The 20,602-nt window shown below is 36.4% G+C and overlaps 1 protein-coding gene across 3 annotated transcripts; it reads right to left on the bottom strand.

Moving 5' to 3' along the window:
- Positions 1–79: 79 nt before the first annotated feature.
- Positions 80–19,421, bottom strand: LOC100261609 (katanin p80 WD40 repeat-containing subunit B1 homolog KTN80.2). Of its 3 annotated transcripts, XM_059739934.1 has the most exons (19): positions 19,078–19,409; positions 18,368–18,498; positions 16,835–16,952; positions 16,277–16,503; positions 16,091–16,193; positions 10,865–10,935; positions 8,254–8,328; positions 8,032–8,175; positions 7,751–7,931; positions 6,641–6,672; positions 6,148–6,568; positions 5,166–5,222; positions 4,889–5,091; positions 3,703–3,828; positions 3,244–3,318; positions 3,011–3,123; positions 1,771–1,887; positions 1,609–1,677; positions 80–518 (listed from the first exon to the last, which is right to left on the bottom strand). In XM_059739934.1, exons 1-19 carry the CDS (start codon positions 19,100–19,102, stop codon positions 458–460), a joined length of 2,349 nt encoding a protein of 782 aa, XP_059595917.1. In that variant the 5' UTR covers positions 19,103–19,409; the 3' UTR covers positions 80–457. The 3 variants fall into 3 exon arrangements, with proteins under 3 accessions (XP_059595917.1, XP_059595916.1, XP_059595918.1); XM_059739933.1 differs by having other exon boundaries at positions 6,148–6,672; positions 19,078–19,421; XM_059739935.1 differs by lacking the exon at positions 19,078–19,409 and having other exon boundaries at positions 6,148–6,672; positions 16,835–16,900; positions 18,368–18,483.
- Between the last annotated feature and the right edge of the window lie 1,181 nt (positions 19,422–20,602).

Below are 20,602 nucleotides of genomic sequence, written 5' to 3' on the forward strand. Positions count from 1 at the left end.
AGAGATTTTTATTGAAAATCAATCTCCATGCAGAAACTATCTCATGGTAACACGTAAGCAGGAAAAATGGAGCAGAGAATTTAGAGGGCCAAATATATTTCATTGAATATTGCAAGCTCAGTATACAAAGTCGTATATCAAATGTAACTACATACAAATACACTAGATGTACAAATCGATAGTGTCCATAATCAAAGAATTGAGATTAGATGGCTCTTACACACCGCCACAAAGGCCAGCTTAAAGATGAGTCTTTAAGCTTTTGCCTTACAAAACTCTCGTAGCTGTACTTGCTAGTTATGGACAGGCAGGGGCATAAAAATGGTGGTAGCAAAAGGTGGAAAGCAGCGAGACAAAATTGTGAGGTCTGAGAAATTATGACTCGGAGGGTAGAACTGTAACAGCCCAGCTACACCCTTAGGCTTTTGGCAAGAACAGGATGGAACAGCAACTTCGGTTATGATTCTTGAAGCACTAGATTCAATTCCTGAGCTGATTTTGCCAGCAAACCACCCCTCCTGCAGCATCACAATGAGCAATTAAATTTTCTCAAAATTTTCGTTGATAGTTGTATTCACAGCCAAGAGAAAGAATCAAGCTATTGAAACAACAGGCATACCATACATCAGACTTTATAAAAAGAAAAATGAGAACAATCAAACTGCAGTGTAGAACCCACTGACCAACTGACCAAGACAAGCATAGATTGGACACTTGCTGGTGGAATGTCTCCATTCTTAGTATATTATAACATGGGTACTAATATTATGACTTCTAGATAAAGACTCATAAAAATTGTTAACCCCTGATGATCCTGAAAGAAATGCCAACATAGAAGGGATTATCATCTAATTGAGATGGAAGAACCAGCAACATATTAAAGAGCAAAACCAAATAAATGTTAAATAAGTGGAACAAGAACAGCACAATAACATCCCACTGGCCGAATCCAAGTCCCTGAAAAAAAAATATATGTTCAATTGTGGGGGGGAAAAATTTGTCACAGCACATGACCACAGGAAGGTTGAAAACCAGGGTAACAATGAACTGGAAACAGGTCTGTTATCTGACATGGGTAGAAAGCAACCGACAGAGGTACATGGAAAGCCCTACAACCAAGACATATCTATAGCACAAATGTCCCAAATATCCATACCATATAACGTAATGCACTATAATATTAACACTTTCATTTAAAAAACTTGAATTAGGAGAAACCAAAAAAAATGCCAGCACCTTAATGATAATAGAGGTGGCCAGTGAGGGTTGAATTGTGGAAATACAGCCAAACAAAAGTTTCACGAAGCCCATCACTTTAAATATGATCAAAAAACTATCTTCACACCCACTACATCCACAAACACACACAAGAGAGTGTATGAGGATTTAGGCTTCGGTCATAGAAGCAACATTTTTCTGGCTTCCTTATTAAGCTCTTTTTTAATTCACTAGATCTTCTAAAAAAATTACACAAACAAATAAAGAAGCTCTTACTGAACATAAAAAGGTGTTTTTGGCCTCTCAGAAGCCAATATGAACAGGGCGTAACATCCTCACCCTGTTAATACAACAAATTTTTAAGTTTACAACTCAAGACAGCAAGCTTACCTTATAATTACTGGAAGATTCTTCTGGATCTTCTGTAGCTGGATAAAGCACTGATTGCAACATTCACGCCTGTGATAATTTTCAAGTATGAGAAAGTAAACCATGTGATAATCTTTCACACTGAACAGCAAAATGTTCATATATAATGGCAACATCTGATACCTGTGCTCTGCCTGAAGATTGACACCAATAGCTGGAGGAGCAGAAATGGCTGAGTGTATTACAGGCCCAAAGACTGCTACAAGCTTCAGTAGCATATCAAGTGAGAGATTTGCATGCCTGTCCATTTGCAACAGAAGTAAAGCATCAGTCAAATCCAAAGGCAAACCAAGACAGAGTAAAGAACTAGCTTTATGTTGATCTTGCACGTGCTAATAAAACCAAAAGAAAAAAAAAAGACCAAAAGTGATTTTTGGTGACATGTTAATATGAAACCAATAAGACGGTCAAGGAATTGTTTATGTTAATACAAAACCAATAAGATGGGCAAGGAATTGTTTAAAATTCATAGAAGATCTCTTAAGCATCATCTTTCAGTGTTCATGTCCTTTCCTGTTCCTTTTCTTATAGCAGAAGGAAATGGGTAAACTCATATGGTCGCAGTGAAGACCGGAATTTAAGAAAACAAAAGAGATTACAGTTGTTGAGCTTTCTTACTTCATCCGTTGGGGGAGGAACAAAAAAATTCATTATTTATTTATCCTCTCACGTGAACCCAACAAATTTAGGCTCCAGACTGAGGTTCAACTGTTGGGATTTCCCTCTGCAACAATTAAGTTGCAATTTTGCTATAGCAAGCTCCAGCATCAAAAGAGGGTACTCTCATGGACAAGATTTCAATTAAGCCTTTATCATACAAATGGATCTTGACTGAGAAAAAGGCTGTTTATCCCAGCTATGATCCACCATAGGAGTTGGCTATTTAATCTTTCGGTTCTGAATAATTTTTGAAGAAGTAACTTGATTGTTAGATGAAAAGAATGAAATGTTTCTCACTAGAACCTTGACGTGTGGGGGGCATGAAATGGTTCAAGCTTTTGCTAGAAAGCAGCCGACTGGTGAGGTTAAGCAGAGAAGGATCAAGATCAATTTGAGGCAGTTCTTGATCCTGCGTAACCCAAACTCTTTCAGTATATTTAACAAATAATGTAGGAAATAAAATGTTTTAAAATTTATGACCTAGAAGATTGGATAGATTGGATTCATGTCCACAGCCCAGGAACTTATCTGACAGCATTAGAAATTGCAGGAATAGATTCTTGAGTTAAGATAGTTTCACTAACTCTAGTTGCAGCTGCCCGCACATGGTGCAGACCGCACTAGGGTGATGTCAATCCCTGGTTCCTGTCTTCCAAGACCTACTATTATGATTTTGCTCATGAGCTTAATATGAAACAGTTACCTTTCTAAGTTGCTATCCAATAAGCTCATGAGCACAGGCAGCAAACAAGAAAATAGATCTAATGTGAGAATTTCCATTTTCTCCATGAGAACACTGACCACATCTGCTTGCACCTGCATCAGTAGTTAATGTATGGTAAAAACACAAAATACATTGGATAAAACCATCATTCAGCAATTGGAACCATAAAAAACAGTAAGCATCACACATGAACACTTTCAATAAATACCCACAGAATGATCAGGCAATTTCCTCAAGGCATTGATAGCACCCTTAACGTCATTCTGTTCCCAAAAATGCCGCACCACCTGCAAGTCCATAATAGAGATAGGATCTTGGTAACTCAAACAAAACACATGCTAGAAACAAATTTTTATTTAAGAGGCAACTAATAGACTGGAAAAAGGAATCATGGAGTTCAATTTTTATTTTCTTATCATTTTCGCAGCAAAGATATTTGCCACATGATCTCAACCAGTTTTGACGCAAAATAATCAGCAGACTACATTGCAAAAACTGTTTGAATAGGTGAACATGTCAGACTTGCAAAGCTCACCTTTATTCATGACCTAGATACATTGCTTTAAGTCAAGTTGCACTGTCACTACTAGGAAACTGAGAAATAAATGACAAAGTATAGTTTGAACATTGTTGCTAAGCTAATACCAGTTCAAATTACCAGCTAAAATTACCTGTAATTTTGTCAGGCGGGATCGAAGTGTACTTATGAATAAATCATGATTTTGAATTACATCTTTGATGGTATTCTCCTCACTAGCAGCTGTTGACTCCCTTCCAGAGATCTGGGGTTGTCCCTTCTGTTAACAAGCAAGCACAATGAGGAGTGACTTAGTTTATCTTCCAAACATGACAGCCACTGTGTGTGTGTGTAAGAGAGAGAGTGTGTGTGTGTGAGAGATGTAACTCCTATACCTTTTCACAAGCATGCACCAATATCTAATTACCCACAGCATTTACTTTATTATGTGGTTGTCACAGCATAGTCTATCCCACATTTTTTCCCCATAAAAAACAACTATGTATAAAAGAAGAGGGAAAAGAAAATATAAAGAAGGGCAAGGCATTCTTTTGCAAAAGGAAAAAGGGCAAATGGAAATTCCTGGAAAACAAAGTGCAAAGGCCAAAACCTAATTAAAACACATGGATCAAGGAGGGCATACTTAAACTCCTCTAGAATGTAAGTCACCCTCCTTGCTAGGATGATGGCTCATTCATTGAAGATTTCAGAACCCACTTAACTCAACTTCCATCTTGGAGGAGTGCATCAAATTTTCTCTTATGTGAAGAATAATCTGCTTAGACCCAGGAGAATGAGAGATGTCCATTCAATAATGGCTGAATAACCTCCCACTATGTTCAATCGACTGTACCATGAACCCCTTAATTCTCAAACACCTTCAGGAAGAGCAAGATCCTCCCATTTAATGGCATCCCCAACAAAACAAAAAGACCACCGATCAAAAATGCTTACCAATCAAATCCTTAGAAACTCCTTAGAAAGCAAGTCCAATGTGAGGTAAAAAACACTAGTTCTTGCTAAAATTAAAGCTAATGGACCAACCAAATAAAAGCAAGAAAGATTGCAAGACCATGACATCTTACTCTGCCTACTTCTTTCAAAGTGAAGAAAGATACTTAATATTTTTTATTAATGAAACGCTACCTTCCTAAAAGAATTTTACTATCTCAACCATAGGTTGAAACTTCAGTAATTTCTGACTGACCTTTATCCTAAAACTGAAACTTAAAACCAAATAGAGGTGCCCTTGAATGTTATCTACTAAAAGAGTAGCAGACATTCAACGCTTCAATATCCAAAGTCTACAAAAGCTTACTTCAACGATGCAACAAACGTACCAGCATGGGAGATGTTCTAGCTGTTTCAGGCATCATTTCAGAGGAAACTTTAGTTGTCTGATCTTCATTGCTATTGAACCTTTCTTGTCTTTCAGGCATCATGTCGGAGGAGACATTAGTTGTTTGATCTTCATTGCTATTGAACTTTTCTCGTCTTTCAAACCTCTCAACCAAACTTCTTGTTCTTCCTGCTACAACTGCCACTGTGGAATGCTAAAAGAATTAGATTTCATCCATCATATTCTGGAAAACCACACAGCTAGCGTTCTATGCATACCTCCATTGACAATTTTGATGGAGTTTATTCTTTTGTTGTCATTGAGGGACTCATTGCCTGAAACATAATTGAAAATTAGAGGTAATCAGCAAAAGAATAGGGAGAGAAAAAGAATAAAAGAAAGAAACTTTGATATCAAAATAGTAATAAAGATTGGGAATGAAGACCATTAGTCCATGCTTGAATAAATAACCATGAGCCATCTGATGTTAAGAAAGGACCAAAAGCACAAAAAAGACTTCAGAGGGATAAACCCATCCAGATGTAGGATATAAGAAGGTAGAAAAAAAAGATCTAGCAACAAAATTGCCCCTACAGTTCAATAGAACTTGTATGTTAACAACTGTGATATTTGTCAAAAAGTATGTTAACTGTAATATTTGTCAAAAAGCAATGATTAGGTGGAAGATAACAAAGGTTTAAGAGGAATATTTTGATCTCAAAGAGTTTCTCCATCATGTGCATGGCAAACTAATTTTTTCAAAATTAAGCCAGCTTAAGAACGATCATGCTTTTTGATAAAGAAGGTTGTGCAGGCAAGAAAATTTTTATAAAATGGATGTAGCTGAAATGAGGATGATAAGATGAATGATAGCCAGAAAAGAGAGGACATTATAAAAGACAGATGGATTTGTGAGGATTCAGAAGTAGAATGGATCAAGGCATATTGATTTATGAACCTGTGTCAAAGACCATTTACTGCACCTGTGAGAGGATTGACATAGTAAAGGTTGAAGGTGCTGTCAGCATGTTGGTCATTAATTTAAAAAATATGTATCTAGACTGAAGAATGAAGAAACTAGGTATTGGTGGCCAATAAATGAGTATCAGAGGTAAATAATTTAACTCAGAAAAGAGCAAAGTGAAAACAGAAGGACAAGGAGCCAAAAAAGAGTAATTAGATTAATAATTGAAATATTGACCATAAAGCCCATAAAATGGTATCCGAAGGAAAGATGCTGCAGCATTAGAAGAACTTAACTGTTTTCCTGATTAGAGGATGGCTGCGGTGATAAAACTTTTTCAAACTTCTCAGCAACACTAGAGATATTAGAATTTTTCTCCTCACAAGATTCACTAGCTTCATCATCTACTACAAGCCTGGAATGGAAGTTTTGCTTCATCGCACTATCTAAATCATTTGGCATACTGTCAAAAGATCCAGATTCAACAGCCATCAACAGCCTCTCTGCCTCATATTTGCTATTCGAAGGCCTCCGTATATGAGACGTCTTGAGTGACATGCCAGTATTAGCCCTTGCAGGGGTGATAGATTCTCTTCTAGAATTGGCTAGGTCCTTTCCATCAGAGTTATCCCGAGTTACAATACTTGGCACAACAAATGATCTAGTAATTGCTCGCCCCTGAGTCTTGGCATGCAAGCCTACTCCAGGACTGTGCTTCTGAGTTGGAAGGTTTGTTATTTCCTTGGAATCCGATGGGAATAAAACCTTTGGAGTGTTAAAAGACCTCACTTTTTGTGAAGCAACAGAGTTTCCACCAGAAGCTTTCCATGGAACAAAAAATGAACAGAAATTAGTGAAAAGTCAGAAGGAAGATAAAAATACATCAGAAAACTAGAAATCCATTATGTGTCCTTGTTTGGTGTGTGCTTGTGTAGCAAAATAAGCCTCCCATTTGACTGATGGAAGCACTTTAGCCCACATGCTTTTGGACCTAGGTCTGCATATTAGAGTTAATTTTGGCCCATCCCTATCAATCTATACAGACCAGAAACCAATCCAGCCTTGAACGCTGCTGGCCCAAACGCATTTAAGAACTTACTTGAGGCTAGACAGGTTGGGCCCAAGTTGGTGCAAGCCAATCCCATCCATAAATTGGGCTATACCAGACTGCTGTCCAGTTAGACCAGGCCCATATACTGTCATGATTGATCAACAAGAAAGTCTTTCCAGGTTGAGCAATACAAAACTCAAGTGTTGCCTCAAGTAGAGATTCTACACTTACATCAGAACTGTTGGAATATGTATCACATACAACTCAGATGATCAAGGACCCTAAATGTTTTTGAGAGGAAGAAATGAAAACCTTAAAATTTGCCATATAAGACAAGCTATTCTTCCTATTACAGAATAATGGAATAATGAGTGTAGCTTAGATAAGGATGTTAAAATGGATGAGGAGCAATACAAGGAATGATAGAACAAATGAGCACATCCTTAAGAAGGTGGAGTTCTTTTTATTTTTTTTGATAGGTATCCTTGAGAAGGTGAAGTTTCACACGGATTGAGAAGAAACTAGGAGGAAGTTGTTTAAGATGGTTCAACAATATATCCCAAAAGGGCAAAAAGGTTTGAAAAAAAATGGGGGTAGAGGTTGTGAGAAACAAATTATTGTCAAGGACTTTACAGAAGATACAACTCTAGATGGAGTTCGATATAGAAAAGGATTCATGTAGCCAACCACAAGTAATGTGAATGAGGTCTTGTTCAGTTCAGTTCAGAAAATAGTCAAGCAGATCACCCAACAGCTAGGTGTACACCATGCTGTAAGCAGATCGGAATTTTAAAAGTTAGAGAGAGAGAGAGAGAGAGAGAGAGAGAAGAAACCCAAAGATAACTTACAATCCACATATATGTTCTTTATCTCTTTAGTGTCATAATCTGGAGACATGCTACGGAACCCTGAAGTAGATCTTACACTACTCCCTACTTTCTCAACAGAATGACTTTCCTGGAGATCAAATTTCCTCTCCACACAGCCATTTTTCTTGGATAACAAACCAGATCCATATGGCTCAATTTTCTGATACAGAAGGCAAATTTCAAGATCAGAATTGAGATTGGTTTGGAGGCTCACATAATAAATCAAGATCATTCAAAATAAATGAAGTAAAGGTAACTACCGAAATATCTGCCACCCAAACTCCAACAGAGTTTCGATAGTATGAGCAACCCAAAAGTTTTCCTTCATGAATACAGATGTCACCCAGGATTGACCAACCCATATCAACAGCATCATGACAAACTACAGGCTCCCATGAATAAACCTATAGTTTGAGCATGGAAACAGTAAGATTATGCCCTTTTCCAGATTATATCTTTTCATTATGGAAAAAGATTCAAACCTTCAAACTATCATCTAGTCCACAAAATAGTGTTCTTCCATCAGGGTGAAAGGTAATTGAGCGTACTCCAGTAGCCTGGAAAGAAGAAAAATAATGCTGTTAGGAAAGTAGGAAAATTTTCATTTTTATTTCAAAATTAATTTTGAGAAATTCATTGCAAGAAATGATGAAGACACAAAAAGATCAGGTGGTGCATCTCCATAGCTAGCTTCTCAGTTTTAATTAATGGAACCCCTTCGGGCTTTTTTCACAGCACTAGGGGCTTGAGACAAGGCGACCTGTGATCTCCCTATCTCTTCATTTTGGTCATGGAGGCTCTCAGCCAACTGTTGTTCAAAGCCAGATGTGGGGGTTTCATTGAGGGGCTTAAGGTGGGAGCTAGTAGAGGAGAAGGGAGGGATTTGCTGCATCTTCTATTCGCTGATAACACACTAATATTTTGTGAGGCCAACAGTGACCAACTGAGATACTTGAGTTGGGTGTTCTTATGGTTTGAGGTGATTTCTAGTTTAAAAGTGAAGAAGGATAAAAGTGAGGTTGTCCCTGTAGGAAGGATTGAGTCTTTGGAGGATGTTGTTTCAATGACGGGGTGTAGAATAGGGAAGTTTCCCACTTCTTATTTGGGTCTTCCCTTGAGTGCCCCTTTCAAATCCTCAAGGGTATGGGACGTAGTGGAAGAAAGATTCAGAAAAATATTGTCCTTGTGGAAGAGGCAACATCTCTCTTTGGGGGGGGGGGGTAGGGCGGAGGCTTACCTTGATAAAAAGAACTCTATCAAGTCTCCCAATTTATTTTGTATCTCTTTGTCATTCCAAGAAAGGTGTGCGCAAGGCTTGAAAATATTCAAACAGACCTCTTGTGGGGCGGTGGTGCCTTAGAGAAAAAACCGCACCTACTGAATTAGAGTTTGATTTGTGTTGATCTGAAGCAGGGAGGCTTAGGTATTCGCAATCTTGTGGCCCTAAACAAAGCCTTGCTTGGGAAGTGGAACTAAAGATTTGTTGTAGAGAGGGATACTTTGTGGAAACAAGTCATCATCGACAAATTTGGGGTAGAGGAAGGAGGGTGGTGTTCGAGAAAAGTGAGGGAAGGCTATGGCATGGGGGTGTGGAAAGCTATTAGAAAAGAATGGGAAGGAATTCCTTGTAGATCTTGCTTTATCGTAGGGAACGGGAGGAAGGTCAAATTTTGGAAGAACTTGTGGTGTGAGGACCAAACATTGAAAGAAGTTTTCCCTAATTTATACCGATTAGAGGTTAACAAGGATGAGTGGGTGTTAGATGCTTAGGGTGAGGGCGGGGAGGTGGGTAGCTGGAACCCTCTTTTTTCAAGACATTGTAATGATTTGGAGATGGAAGAGGTGAAGGGCTTGTTATGAAAACTACATCCTTTGGTTTTGAATAGAGATGTGAAGGATGTCTTGAGCTGGAAGGATAGCAAGAATGGTTGTTTTCCTGTTAGATCGCTCTACCGCTCCTTCACAAAAGCCTCTAGTAACCCTTTTCCTTGGAGTATTATTTGGAGGTCTTGGGCTTCGATGAGGGTAAGTTTTTTTGCTTCGGAAATGTCTTGGAACATAATTTTAACCATTGATCAGCTCAAAAGAAGGGGTTGGAATATGTCGACTAGGTGTTACTTGTGTAAAGGGGAAGAAGAAACTATTAACCACCCGATCCTATTTTGTAAGAAGGCTACAATGCTATGGAGCTTGCTTTTCTCTCTATTTGGTGCGCAATGGGTCTTGCACTCCTCAATTAAAAGGAATTTGATTAGTTGGCATAGAGCTTTTGTGAGTAAGAGAAGGGAAAAGATTTGGAGGGCTGCCCCTCTTTGCTTAATGTGGACCTTATGGAAGGAAAGAAATGAAAGCGTGTTCAATGACATTGAACAGTCTAACCAAGCTTTAAAAAATTCTTTTTTGTACACTTTTGTGAATTGGGCTAGGGTGTTTTTAGAGGATCATTCTTTGTACATGATTGATTTTATAGAATGGTTTTTTGTCTAATTAGGAGAAAGGTTTTGTCTTTCTTTTTGCCTAGCTGCTTGGGCAATGTTTGTATACTTCATATATATTTTTTTCACCGCTTCTAGCCTTCTAGGCGTTTCTAATACAAGCTCTTATTTACCTATAAAAAAATCTAACAAAAATAACATATCCATGGATATCCAAGAAGCATTTCTTGATTTAAACTAGAGAGGGCATATTTTTTTGGTAACATTCCCATGTATATCACCAAGCAATCTTAACAAAATTCTTAAATTTATAATGGAGGGATGCATGCAACAAGAATTTCAATGCATTAACCCAATGCAAATTTCTGCAATGAGACTCAATATCGCGTAATAACTGAACTGTTTGTCTTTGAATTTGGGACCTAAAAAATTATGAAACACTACTTTATGTATTAAATAATATCGTAACACCTGAACACCAAAATTTTAAAATTCAAAAATTGAGCCTTTCAAAGGCCACTCAGGCAGTAAAGTAAATAATTCTTTCTCACAATTCTTCTTCTAAGAGCAGTTATTCCTGAAATTAAAAATGTTCTAAAGAGAATCTTCAAAATATTCCGTATCTGAGTTCAATTTAGAGAAACATAAGCTAATGTACCTCAGGTCTGGCAGATCCAATCAGTTCAAAGGTTTCCAAATCCCAGAATTTTACAGTTCTATCTGCTGAACCTGGAAAACCATTTATATACTACAAAAACTTAACACTTGTATAAACTGAAAAAATAAATGCTTAATTACAGAACTTCACTGGCAATCACATAGGGCGTTGTAAATATGTAGCAGCTGTACAAACCATGCACAAATCAACAAAGGAACAAAATATATGTTGCTGACTTCCCATGAACTATTAAACAAACTCTTTTCCTCATGGGCAATCAAAAAACTATTATTAACAGCGCCTAGCAAAAAGGACACACCAAAGTAGAAAGATTTTTTTTTTTCCCTTTTTTTTTGGGGGGGGTGTTGATAGGCAGAGTCAATGGAGTATACAACAGATGAAACATGGAAATGAAAGAAAAAAGAACAAACAAAGAAAACAAAAACTCCCTCACTTCACCTATTATAGCAGTACCCAACAAATAAACAAAACCTAAAACATAAACATTAAAGTCTTATCTTTGAACACTCCAGCCCAAGTACACAGAAATGAGATTTTAAGAGTCCAATCAATATGTTCCACATTATCAAATGATATACAAAGTTCAAAATAAACAACCAAGGAGTAGTGCTCCATGCCTTCCTTTACTTCATTGCAACAAAAGTTTCATGCCAACTTAAAAGAATCTCTCAAACTGACAAAGGCAACATCCACTCTGTACCAAACAAAGAGAATACACAGTTTGCCATAAAATCCTTATTTTAGCATCATGAAGGAGAATATGACCAATTACTTCTTTTTCATCTTTGCAAAGAAAACATCCATTCACCAAGATTCAACCTCTCCTTTGTAACTAATCCAACGTCACAATCTTCCCCCAAGCTGCTTCCCAAGCAAAGAACCTCACTTTCGTTGGAACTCAAAAATTCCAAACTAACTCCACAGGTGAAGCACCTATGCTATCTGACTACTTCCACACCACCATGTCTCTCCATCTTTTTTCATGGATCTATCATGTAGCCTTGAAAGGAGCGCTTCAATACTTTCCAGCCTAGTCATGAAACGATCTTAAGTAATAGGATCTCCAATGCCCTCCCTAATGAGGATGAATCTCCAAGATATATATCAAGAAATGGAATTAGTATTAGTTGCAATTAAAGTAGGATTAGTATTATTTGGAATTAAATTAGGATTATCATTTGTTGGAGTCTAATTAGGATTGACTAGTTAAATTATAATATAATTAGAATTTGAATCATGATAGGTTATTAGAGTCCTAGTAGACTTTGGATGTTATAATCAGAATTAGAATCATAATAGGTTATTAGAGTCCTAGTAGACTTTGGATTTCTTAGAGAAGCCTATAAATAGGCAAATCAATGTAAATCAAAGGGATGATTGATATTAATAATATTATGTTTTCTTTCATTACAAGGTTGCAACCCTCAATGGTGAGACTTCTATAAGGCCTTAGTAAGACTCTAAGGTTTTTGATCTTTTCTTTGTTGTTTTTTTTTCTTTTTTTTTTTATTTCTTATCTTATATTTTTCTCTACCATAAAATTTATTCTTTGTTCCTCTTCTTACACCCTAAAAATAAAACCCTAGCACACCTACCCTTGAGTGTAAGCAACCATCCTAGGGTTGTCCTACATCAATTTTAGTGTCAGAGCAAAAATTCTTGAGATGAAGGCATATGTAATTGAGGAATGGAGCAACATATGCAAATATGGTTGAAGGCTACAACTTTTTTATGCAGCCATTGGTAAACATACCAAGGCTAAATGAAGAGGAGGATTAGCAATGTACTAGCATCTTCCGAACTCGTGGTGCTTGCCAAGGGAAACTATGTACTTTGATTATTGATGGAGGTAGTTGTTCCAATCTAGCTTTAGAGGAACTTGTTGAGAAGCTTAATCTAAAGTTAGAAGCTCATCCAAATCCCTATCAAATAGCATGGGTAAATGACACGTCTATTTTGGTGAGTTCTCATTGTCTAGTGACGTTTAATTTCAGTAATAATTTTGAGTTATCAGCATGGTGTGATGTTTTGCCGATGAAAGTTGCCCATATTATGCTTGGAAGTCCATGACTTTTTTATGAAAGGGTCCAACATGATGGATATGAGAACACTTACACACTTGTACACAATGGGCGTGAGAAGATCCTTCTCCCAATGAAGGAAATTCCACCACGTAAGCAACCAGAGGAAAAATTAGCATCCTTGAAACTCGAAGAGCCATCAAATACTCTTACTAAAAAGCAAGTCAAAGTTACTAGAAAAGAGGAAGAAATCATCAATGATGAATCTAGAAAGCAAGAGATGATGGAACGAATCCTAAATCAACCAGTAGAAGAGCTCAAAGAAGTTGTAGAAGCTTCAGAAAAATCGATGCTTGACTTCCCAAGGCCAAACATTATCATGAGCGGAGGCAAACATGAAGGATCTGTTGAAATTTCTTTTGAATATAGGGAATTTAAGAATCTTATTCTTTTACAAGACAATTTACAAGAAGAGTATAGGAAGCAACTTTCCACAAGCTTGTTGAAGACACATAATTATTTCGAAAATTATCAACTTGTTTTACAACATCAAAAAGTTTTTCGAAGTCTAGTATTTGTCTTGCATGAAATTGAACAAGTTCAAGAGATCTTGAGATCCTGTCTTAGCACGGTAAAGAGACAACGAAGAAAAAAATGGTGGAAGGCATTGTTTGGAATTTCAATTGATCGTGGAAAATCACTAAAACTTGAGATCGAGTTTTTTTTCAAGTCGGGGGGGATTAATGAGGATGAATCTCCAAGATATATATCACGCAAGGAAATTAGTATTAATTGCAATTAAAGTAGGATTAGCATTACTTGGAATTAAATTAGGATATTATCATAGCAATACAATTATATACTTATTGATAAATAAATAAAAAATTAGGATTATCATTTGCTGGAGTCTAATTAGGATTATCTAGTTAAGTTATAATATAATTTGAATTTGAATCATGATAGATTATTAGAGTCCTAGTAGACTTTGAATGTTATAATCAAAATTAGAATCATAATAGGTTATTAAAATCCTAATAGACTTTGGATTTCTTAGAGAAGCCTATAAATAGACAAATCAATGTAAATCAAAGGGATGATTGATATTAATAATATTATATTTTTTTTCATTACAAGATTGCAACCCTCAATGATGAGACTCCATTGATTTTCTTCTAGGTGAGACTCCTATAAGGCCTTAGTGAGACTCTAAGGTTTTCAATCTTTTCTTCGTTGTTTTTTTTTATTTTTTTCTATTTCTTATCTTATATTTTTCTCTATCATAAAATTTATTCCTTGTTCCTCTTCTTACACCCTAAAAATAAAACTCTAGCCCACCTACCCTTAAGTGTAGGCAACCATCCTAGGGTTGTCCTACATCACTCCCTCACCTGGCTCTTCCCACATAACTGCCTCCCGACCATCTTTTGATGTAACTATAGCATATAGCAAGGGAAAGAAATGCCCTTTGTATGCTTCTTATGTACTTTGGGGCACTTTTTTTGGAATGACTTGTTTTTAATATATTGCTATTTACCCATCAAAATATATATATATATATATATATATATAGCAAGGGGAAGAAACATCCTTCTAGAATTTCATTTTGTTCCCATCTCCGATAATAAAGCAAGTTCAACTTTAGAGGGTATTTGATAAAACTTAATACTCATTACTTAATGGCTTAAGTTAATTTTAAGTTAAATTATTCTTAAGTTGTTGACTTAAAACTTATTACTTAATATTTATTTTCAGTATTAAAGTTGTTTGGTAAAGCTTACTTAAAATTTATTCTAAATAATCAAGTTGACATATTTACCCTCATTAATTTTAACTGATATTTATACTTTCACTAATTTTAAGCAATAAATTTATTTGTTAAACATACATATTTTAAGTATTATAGATGCATAAAATAACTACAAAAATATTTACTAGAAAAGAAGAGTTGTGAATGTAAGGTCATGGTTATAAAATATACTCTCACTAAAAATGGACAAATAAAGTAAAAAGAGATTTGATATTAAGAATAAGTTAACTATTTTAACTTAATAATTAAAGTTATTTTTTATTTTAAGTTGTGATATTAAGTTATTTTACCAAACATATTTGATCTACTTAATGACTTTAATTAAGTTATTAAGTCATATTAAGTCATTAAATTGATTTACCAAACACTCTCTTAAATGATTTCCAATCTCCATTTATCACCTACAACCCTGCCCTAAACCCATCCCTCACCTAACCAGAACACCAACTACACTTTCCTCCAAACTTCCCTATGATAACCTGATTCACATAGGCCATCTTTCTAAAGAAAACCTCTAACTCTACTTGCCAAGAAGAGCCTCATTGAGGATAAATAGGTCTCTAATGCCAAATTCTTAAATATGGCTTCTACAAGGTCCACAAACTCCACACTAACTTTAATTTAATCAAGCACACAAAATCAACAATCTCTGTCAGCTATTTAAGTTAATCTACTTTGACCAACCCAACCCAATCCAGGATCAAATATTTTATTTTATTTTTACTTTTTGTTTTCAAGATTTATTTGTTGTCGTTTCTTTCTTCTAGTAATTTTTATTGCAGCCAAATTTAAAACTTTATAGGATATGATATTGGAGGAGGAAGATTTTGCAAGGTTTCAAACATTATCTGATTATGACTCTAAATAGGGCACCATGAATATAAACAGGATTCACATGGTTGATCAATCATACAACAAGTTTGTTTTATTTTCCTTGCAGATTCAAGAGTCCCTGATGGATTTTAGGCTTCAAGGTTCCTTTGCTCTTCCCATCTGATATGATACAAGAACATGAATCTGACAGTTCTTTTCTTATGTGATCTAGAATTCCTTAGACGATGCACCATATTGCTGCTCCTGAACAAATGGATGTTGAACTGTTGAAATTGCATTCTAATAAGGTTTTCTGTTAATGAGAGTGGCCCTGGCTACGCATAGATCATTTTTCCCCTTATACCAGGATTTCTAAGGTGACCTTGCCCCAGATGTCAGATCTGCTTTTATAGAAACATATACTAAGTCAAGACACAAAGATGAACAAAGTGGTTATCAACTAAATGTTTGGATGATGTGAAGGAGAAGCCAAGAACTATGAAAAAATATGATAACATGCAAACGGACAAATGTGAAACACCCACATAGGAATGGCATACACACCTGTGGCCAAAAGAAACTCAAGGGGATGGAAGTCTATGGATCGAATATGTCCTTCATGGAATTTAAAATCATGCAAGAGCTTTCCAGCAGTAAGATCCCATACCTGTTTAAAAGAGACACAGATTCAGTTATTAAAGAGAGTGAACAGCCAGCTTACTATACAGCTGACAATGAGCTCCATATTACCTTTACAACATTGTCGAATCCACCAGAAACTACCCAACGACCATCAGGAGTGAATCTAATAGTACTAATTCCTCGAGTATGGCCCTTGTATGTGTGAATGCATCCTTTCTTTCTGATGTCCCAGACTTTTAGATTAGTGTCAAGCGAACCAGAAGCAAAAAATTCCCCAAATGGATGGAATTCGACAGCAGTGCAATTGGACCTGTGTCCAGTAAGAGTGCGAACCACTATACTTCAAGAACAATAGCAACCATATTAGAAGTTTACAAGCATGTGATTCATACCACAACTGTTACACTAAAAGACTGCTGGTCAGCCAGCCCGAATCCACCAAAGTAAAAACTTGGAGTTGAGAATCAACCACACCCACCAAGTAAGTAACATTAGTCTAAAGTGCATTTCTTTTTTTTCTTTTTTTGATAAGTTAGTCTAAAGTTCATATCTAATGAGTTTTTATCTTTTTGTTGTCATATCTCCATAAAATAGAACCAAGAAACAACATGTTTAAAGTAGGACTTCGATATCATTTAAGGAATTAAAAAAAATCAGTCAACTCACTCTTTGCTTCTTCCAAGTCCCACAGCTTAATCACACCAGTAGAAGCTCCAGCAGCCACCAAAACCTCTGCTGAATCAAAAGTTACAGATTCAACTGGACTTGTGTGACCACACAGGCTCTGCAAATTTACACAAAAAGACATCCTTGTTTGGTCATCCAAAGCTTCTACCCAAGTTTAACTCCATGCCATAATAGGCATTTGACACCAGAAGTGAAGTGTAACAGTGAACAAAACAGTACCTTTAGTTCAATAATCTGCAACTATTGCAACCAAAGGCTGGATGAAAATAAAAAATTCCCACAAAAAGTTCAACACAGGAGATAGGCAAAGTATCACACGGCTTCTTTCCTAAGATTTGGAAGACAATGGCTAGCACACAAACTGTTCTTTTGGAAATTAACCACCAAGTAATTTTATACTACCTAGTATAAAAGGAAGGAAACAGTTTTCAGAATATGAGAGAAGAGGGGAACAATGCAGTCCTTAGAGTAGAACTTCGTCCTCTCCCTAGCTTTGTTGCACTCTTGGTGTAGCAGCAACTCATGAAAAAAGCCCATGGGGTCAAGGTTCATCAAACGATGCCATTATGCAATGGTACAGATGTGACAGTGGAATTGAAGTTAGGTTGCAATAAAGAAGCAGGTTGCAGTATATCCACAAGTATGGGTTTCAGAAGGGCTACGACATGGTGGTGGGTAGGTTTACCTGAGTAACAGGAAGGCATCCATCAATATGGTAATCCTCGATTTAAAGTTAGATGTAATCTCCCGCCAAATTGCCAGTGGATGTAGCTCAAATCAGCAAACCACATAAACCACTAGTCTTATAATTGAATTGTGGGTACCGTGGGTTTTGCATTTTCTCCATGTTCTTTCTTAAAGAAGATCCTTGGTCATTTTCCTAAGATTGCCAGAACTAATAAAATATTGACCCGTCTGGTAGCAGAACTGAGAACTGGTTTCTATTTAAGAAATGGGGGGGAAATGGAAATACAGAAAATTGTTCATTTTTAGAAAATAAAATAAAAAGACAGCTTTTTCGTTTGAAAAAAATGCAAGTACTTTGATAATTGAGAATTATCCAAACCAACCATGTCTGTGGTTTTAGTTTTGACAATAAGATTTTTCATAAACCAATTTCATCTCTGCTGCCAAAAAGGGGAAACCTTATTCCAGATACTTGATTATAGTCATCACTCATTAGTAACTGGGTTCAAAGTAGTAGGGCTTCCCCCACAACATACACCTTGGTAACTAAAGAAATTAACACCCTATCTCTTTGCAACACAATTGCACCTCCCAAATTAACTAAACCTTTCAACAAGGAAACCTACCAAACAGAATCTTATTTTAGGTACTTGCTGGCCATTATCAGTAACTGGGTTCAAAGCAGTGGGACCTCCCCAAAACAAGAACCTTGGTAATTAAAGTTATTAAGGTACCTACAACACTTTGAAACAAAATGGACCTACCAAATTATCTATAATTTTCTATTAGGAATCAAAGAAAGAGGAATTCAACGTTTCAACTGACCATTAAAGAAGTAGGCTTCCCGATCGCCCAAAGATTCACTTTATGATCATCTCCTCCAGATATAAGAAGTCGGCACGCCTTCTTCCCAATATTTAGACAGTTCACATTTGTAGTATGAGCCACAAATTCCTCTATATTCAATTTGGTCAAGAAAACAAATGCATAACACATACCAACATAACTCTGAAAAAGAAAATCAAAACAAAATTTTCGTCTGAAAATGAAAACTCTATCAAGCTCATCCAGATGATCGAAAAGGGACTAGTTGAGTATAGTTTGTTTCCTCAGGTTCCCCATGCTGAAAATCTAGGAATTTTATTTTTTTAAAGAGAAAAAAGTACAAAATTTTCGTCTTCAGAAATTCATCTTCAGCTAGTGGAGGTTTCAGTTTTCCAAAACTGATGAATAACCCAATTCCCCAGCAACCAAACGGACCACCAAGATCCAAAAGCCAGATTCCTTCTTCCTTTCCTACATTTTCTCAGCAACCAGAGAATAATATTTTCCAAGGAAAATAAAATTCAGTGGAACGCTGCTCCAAATGAATCGCAATCAGATCCACATACAAATAGCTTTTCAGTTTCAGAAACAGCTGAGGAGCTCAAACACAAACAACCAAAAAAAAAAAAAAACCTAGAATTTGCTCAAATTAGCAAAACACATAGCTAGTTCCCAACCAAACCCTTTCCACCAAAACCAAAAAAGGATACGCAGCTTATATCCGCGCTTGGCCATTTCCGACAAAGCCGAGCTCCCCCGACACCAGAGCTGAAAAAGACGAGATCGGAGCAGTGAAGGACTGCGAAATTCAAGTGAATCAACTTCGGCGTCGGAACCAGAACTAGAATTGGAATTGGATTCAGATGGGAATCGGAAAAGGTATAACAGAGATTGAACCCCGGAGACAAAAGTGAAGACTGGAATTGCAATCAGGCCATCCTGGAGGTTTAAGGTGTTCACGCGCTTTGACCAATCTGCCCCTCCCTTCCATTCCGTTTGGATCCTCGACTTCCCTACTCATTACACCTAATCAACTTGCGCCCCCAAATTTTTCTCCTTTTTTTTTTAATTTTCATTTTTGTTTTTATTGTTTTATATTTAGTGGCGTACAAATTCAGAAAGAATATTCATTTTTGGCGCTCCAAGTCCACCCACGCGGACAAAAATCAAAAATAAAATTCAAATTTTTTTAAAGCTTAGTATAATTATAAATACGTCCACTCATTTCCACGTCATACCCTTTACAATAATTACTTCCATTCTGGATTTCCTAAAAAATAGCCTTAAAAAAAATGAACCCAATCGTAATTGGGTGTAAACCCTTTTGGAGTATACGTTAGTTTAAGACCAGATTTGCATGAGAACGTCTTGTTCGTTGGTTGTAACCGAAGATAAGAAAATGAAAGATGTGATGACCAGACATTACATGACATTTTACTGACCAGACCTCTTGGTTTCTTGTGGAACAAATTTTAAATTCACGCCTCACCATTGCGTAGGGACCATGCTAGAAAAATATTATACATGATCATTAAAATTTGTCCTCTGAGGCCCTGGTCTAAACATCAATGCATTATCCTATTCCCACTGCAAGAACCAGTCAAGCGCCTCGAGGCGTGTTGTGGCGGTGGTGGGGTTGGTGGCGTCTACAGACAGATTGTGTCTCAGGATTAGGGAATGTCTCGGCAGCACACATTTATAGAGAGGATGGTCATGCATGAATACATGTGACATTACCTAATTGAATTTTAGGTTCGTTAAATTTATATTATAAAATCTAAATAATTTGATGATAATATAAACGAACGGGATTAAGATATAAAAATACAAACGAGATTTATAGTTAGGCTAGCGATACTAATCTTAAGCTATGGGTTAAGTATATTTAGTTATTTATAGTTGAATTTAAGCTACAAAGTGAATTGAAAAGGGAGAACATAAATGACAAGGGAGCTAAAGGAAGGATCTCCTAGTTCTCAGTATCTTGCTTTAACTATTTAAGAAACAATTTTATTTCCCTTTTTATGTCTTTTTTTTATTGCAGTGATTCATGTGGGGAAGATAGGCTCCTTCTTTGTCGCGACTTCACATTCATTGTCTGGATACTGAATTATGAAAGTGAGAGGACAAATTTTAAAAAGGAAAAAGGGTATGAATGGGTAAAAGAAGAGTTCACATGTGCTTTAATCACTGTAAGGAAAAGAGAAATGAACGTCCCACAAAATAGAGATGCTA

Source organism: Vitis vinifera, chromosome 10 (genome assembly GCF_030704535.1).
Source record: "Vitis vinifera cultivar Pinot Noir 40024 chromosome 10, ASM3070453v1".
In the NCBI taxonomy this organism is placed as follows: Eukaryota; Viridiplantae; Streptophyta; class Magnoliopsida; order Vitales; family Vitaceae; genus Vitis; species Vitis vinifera.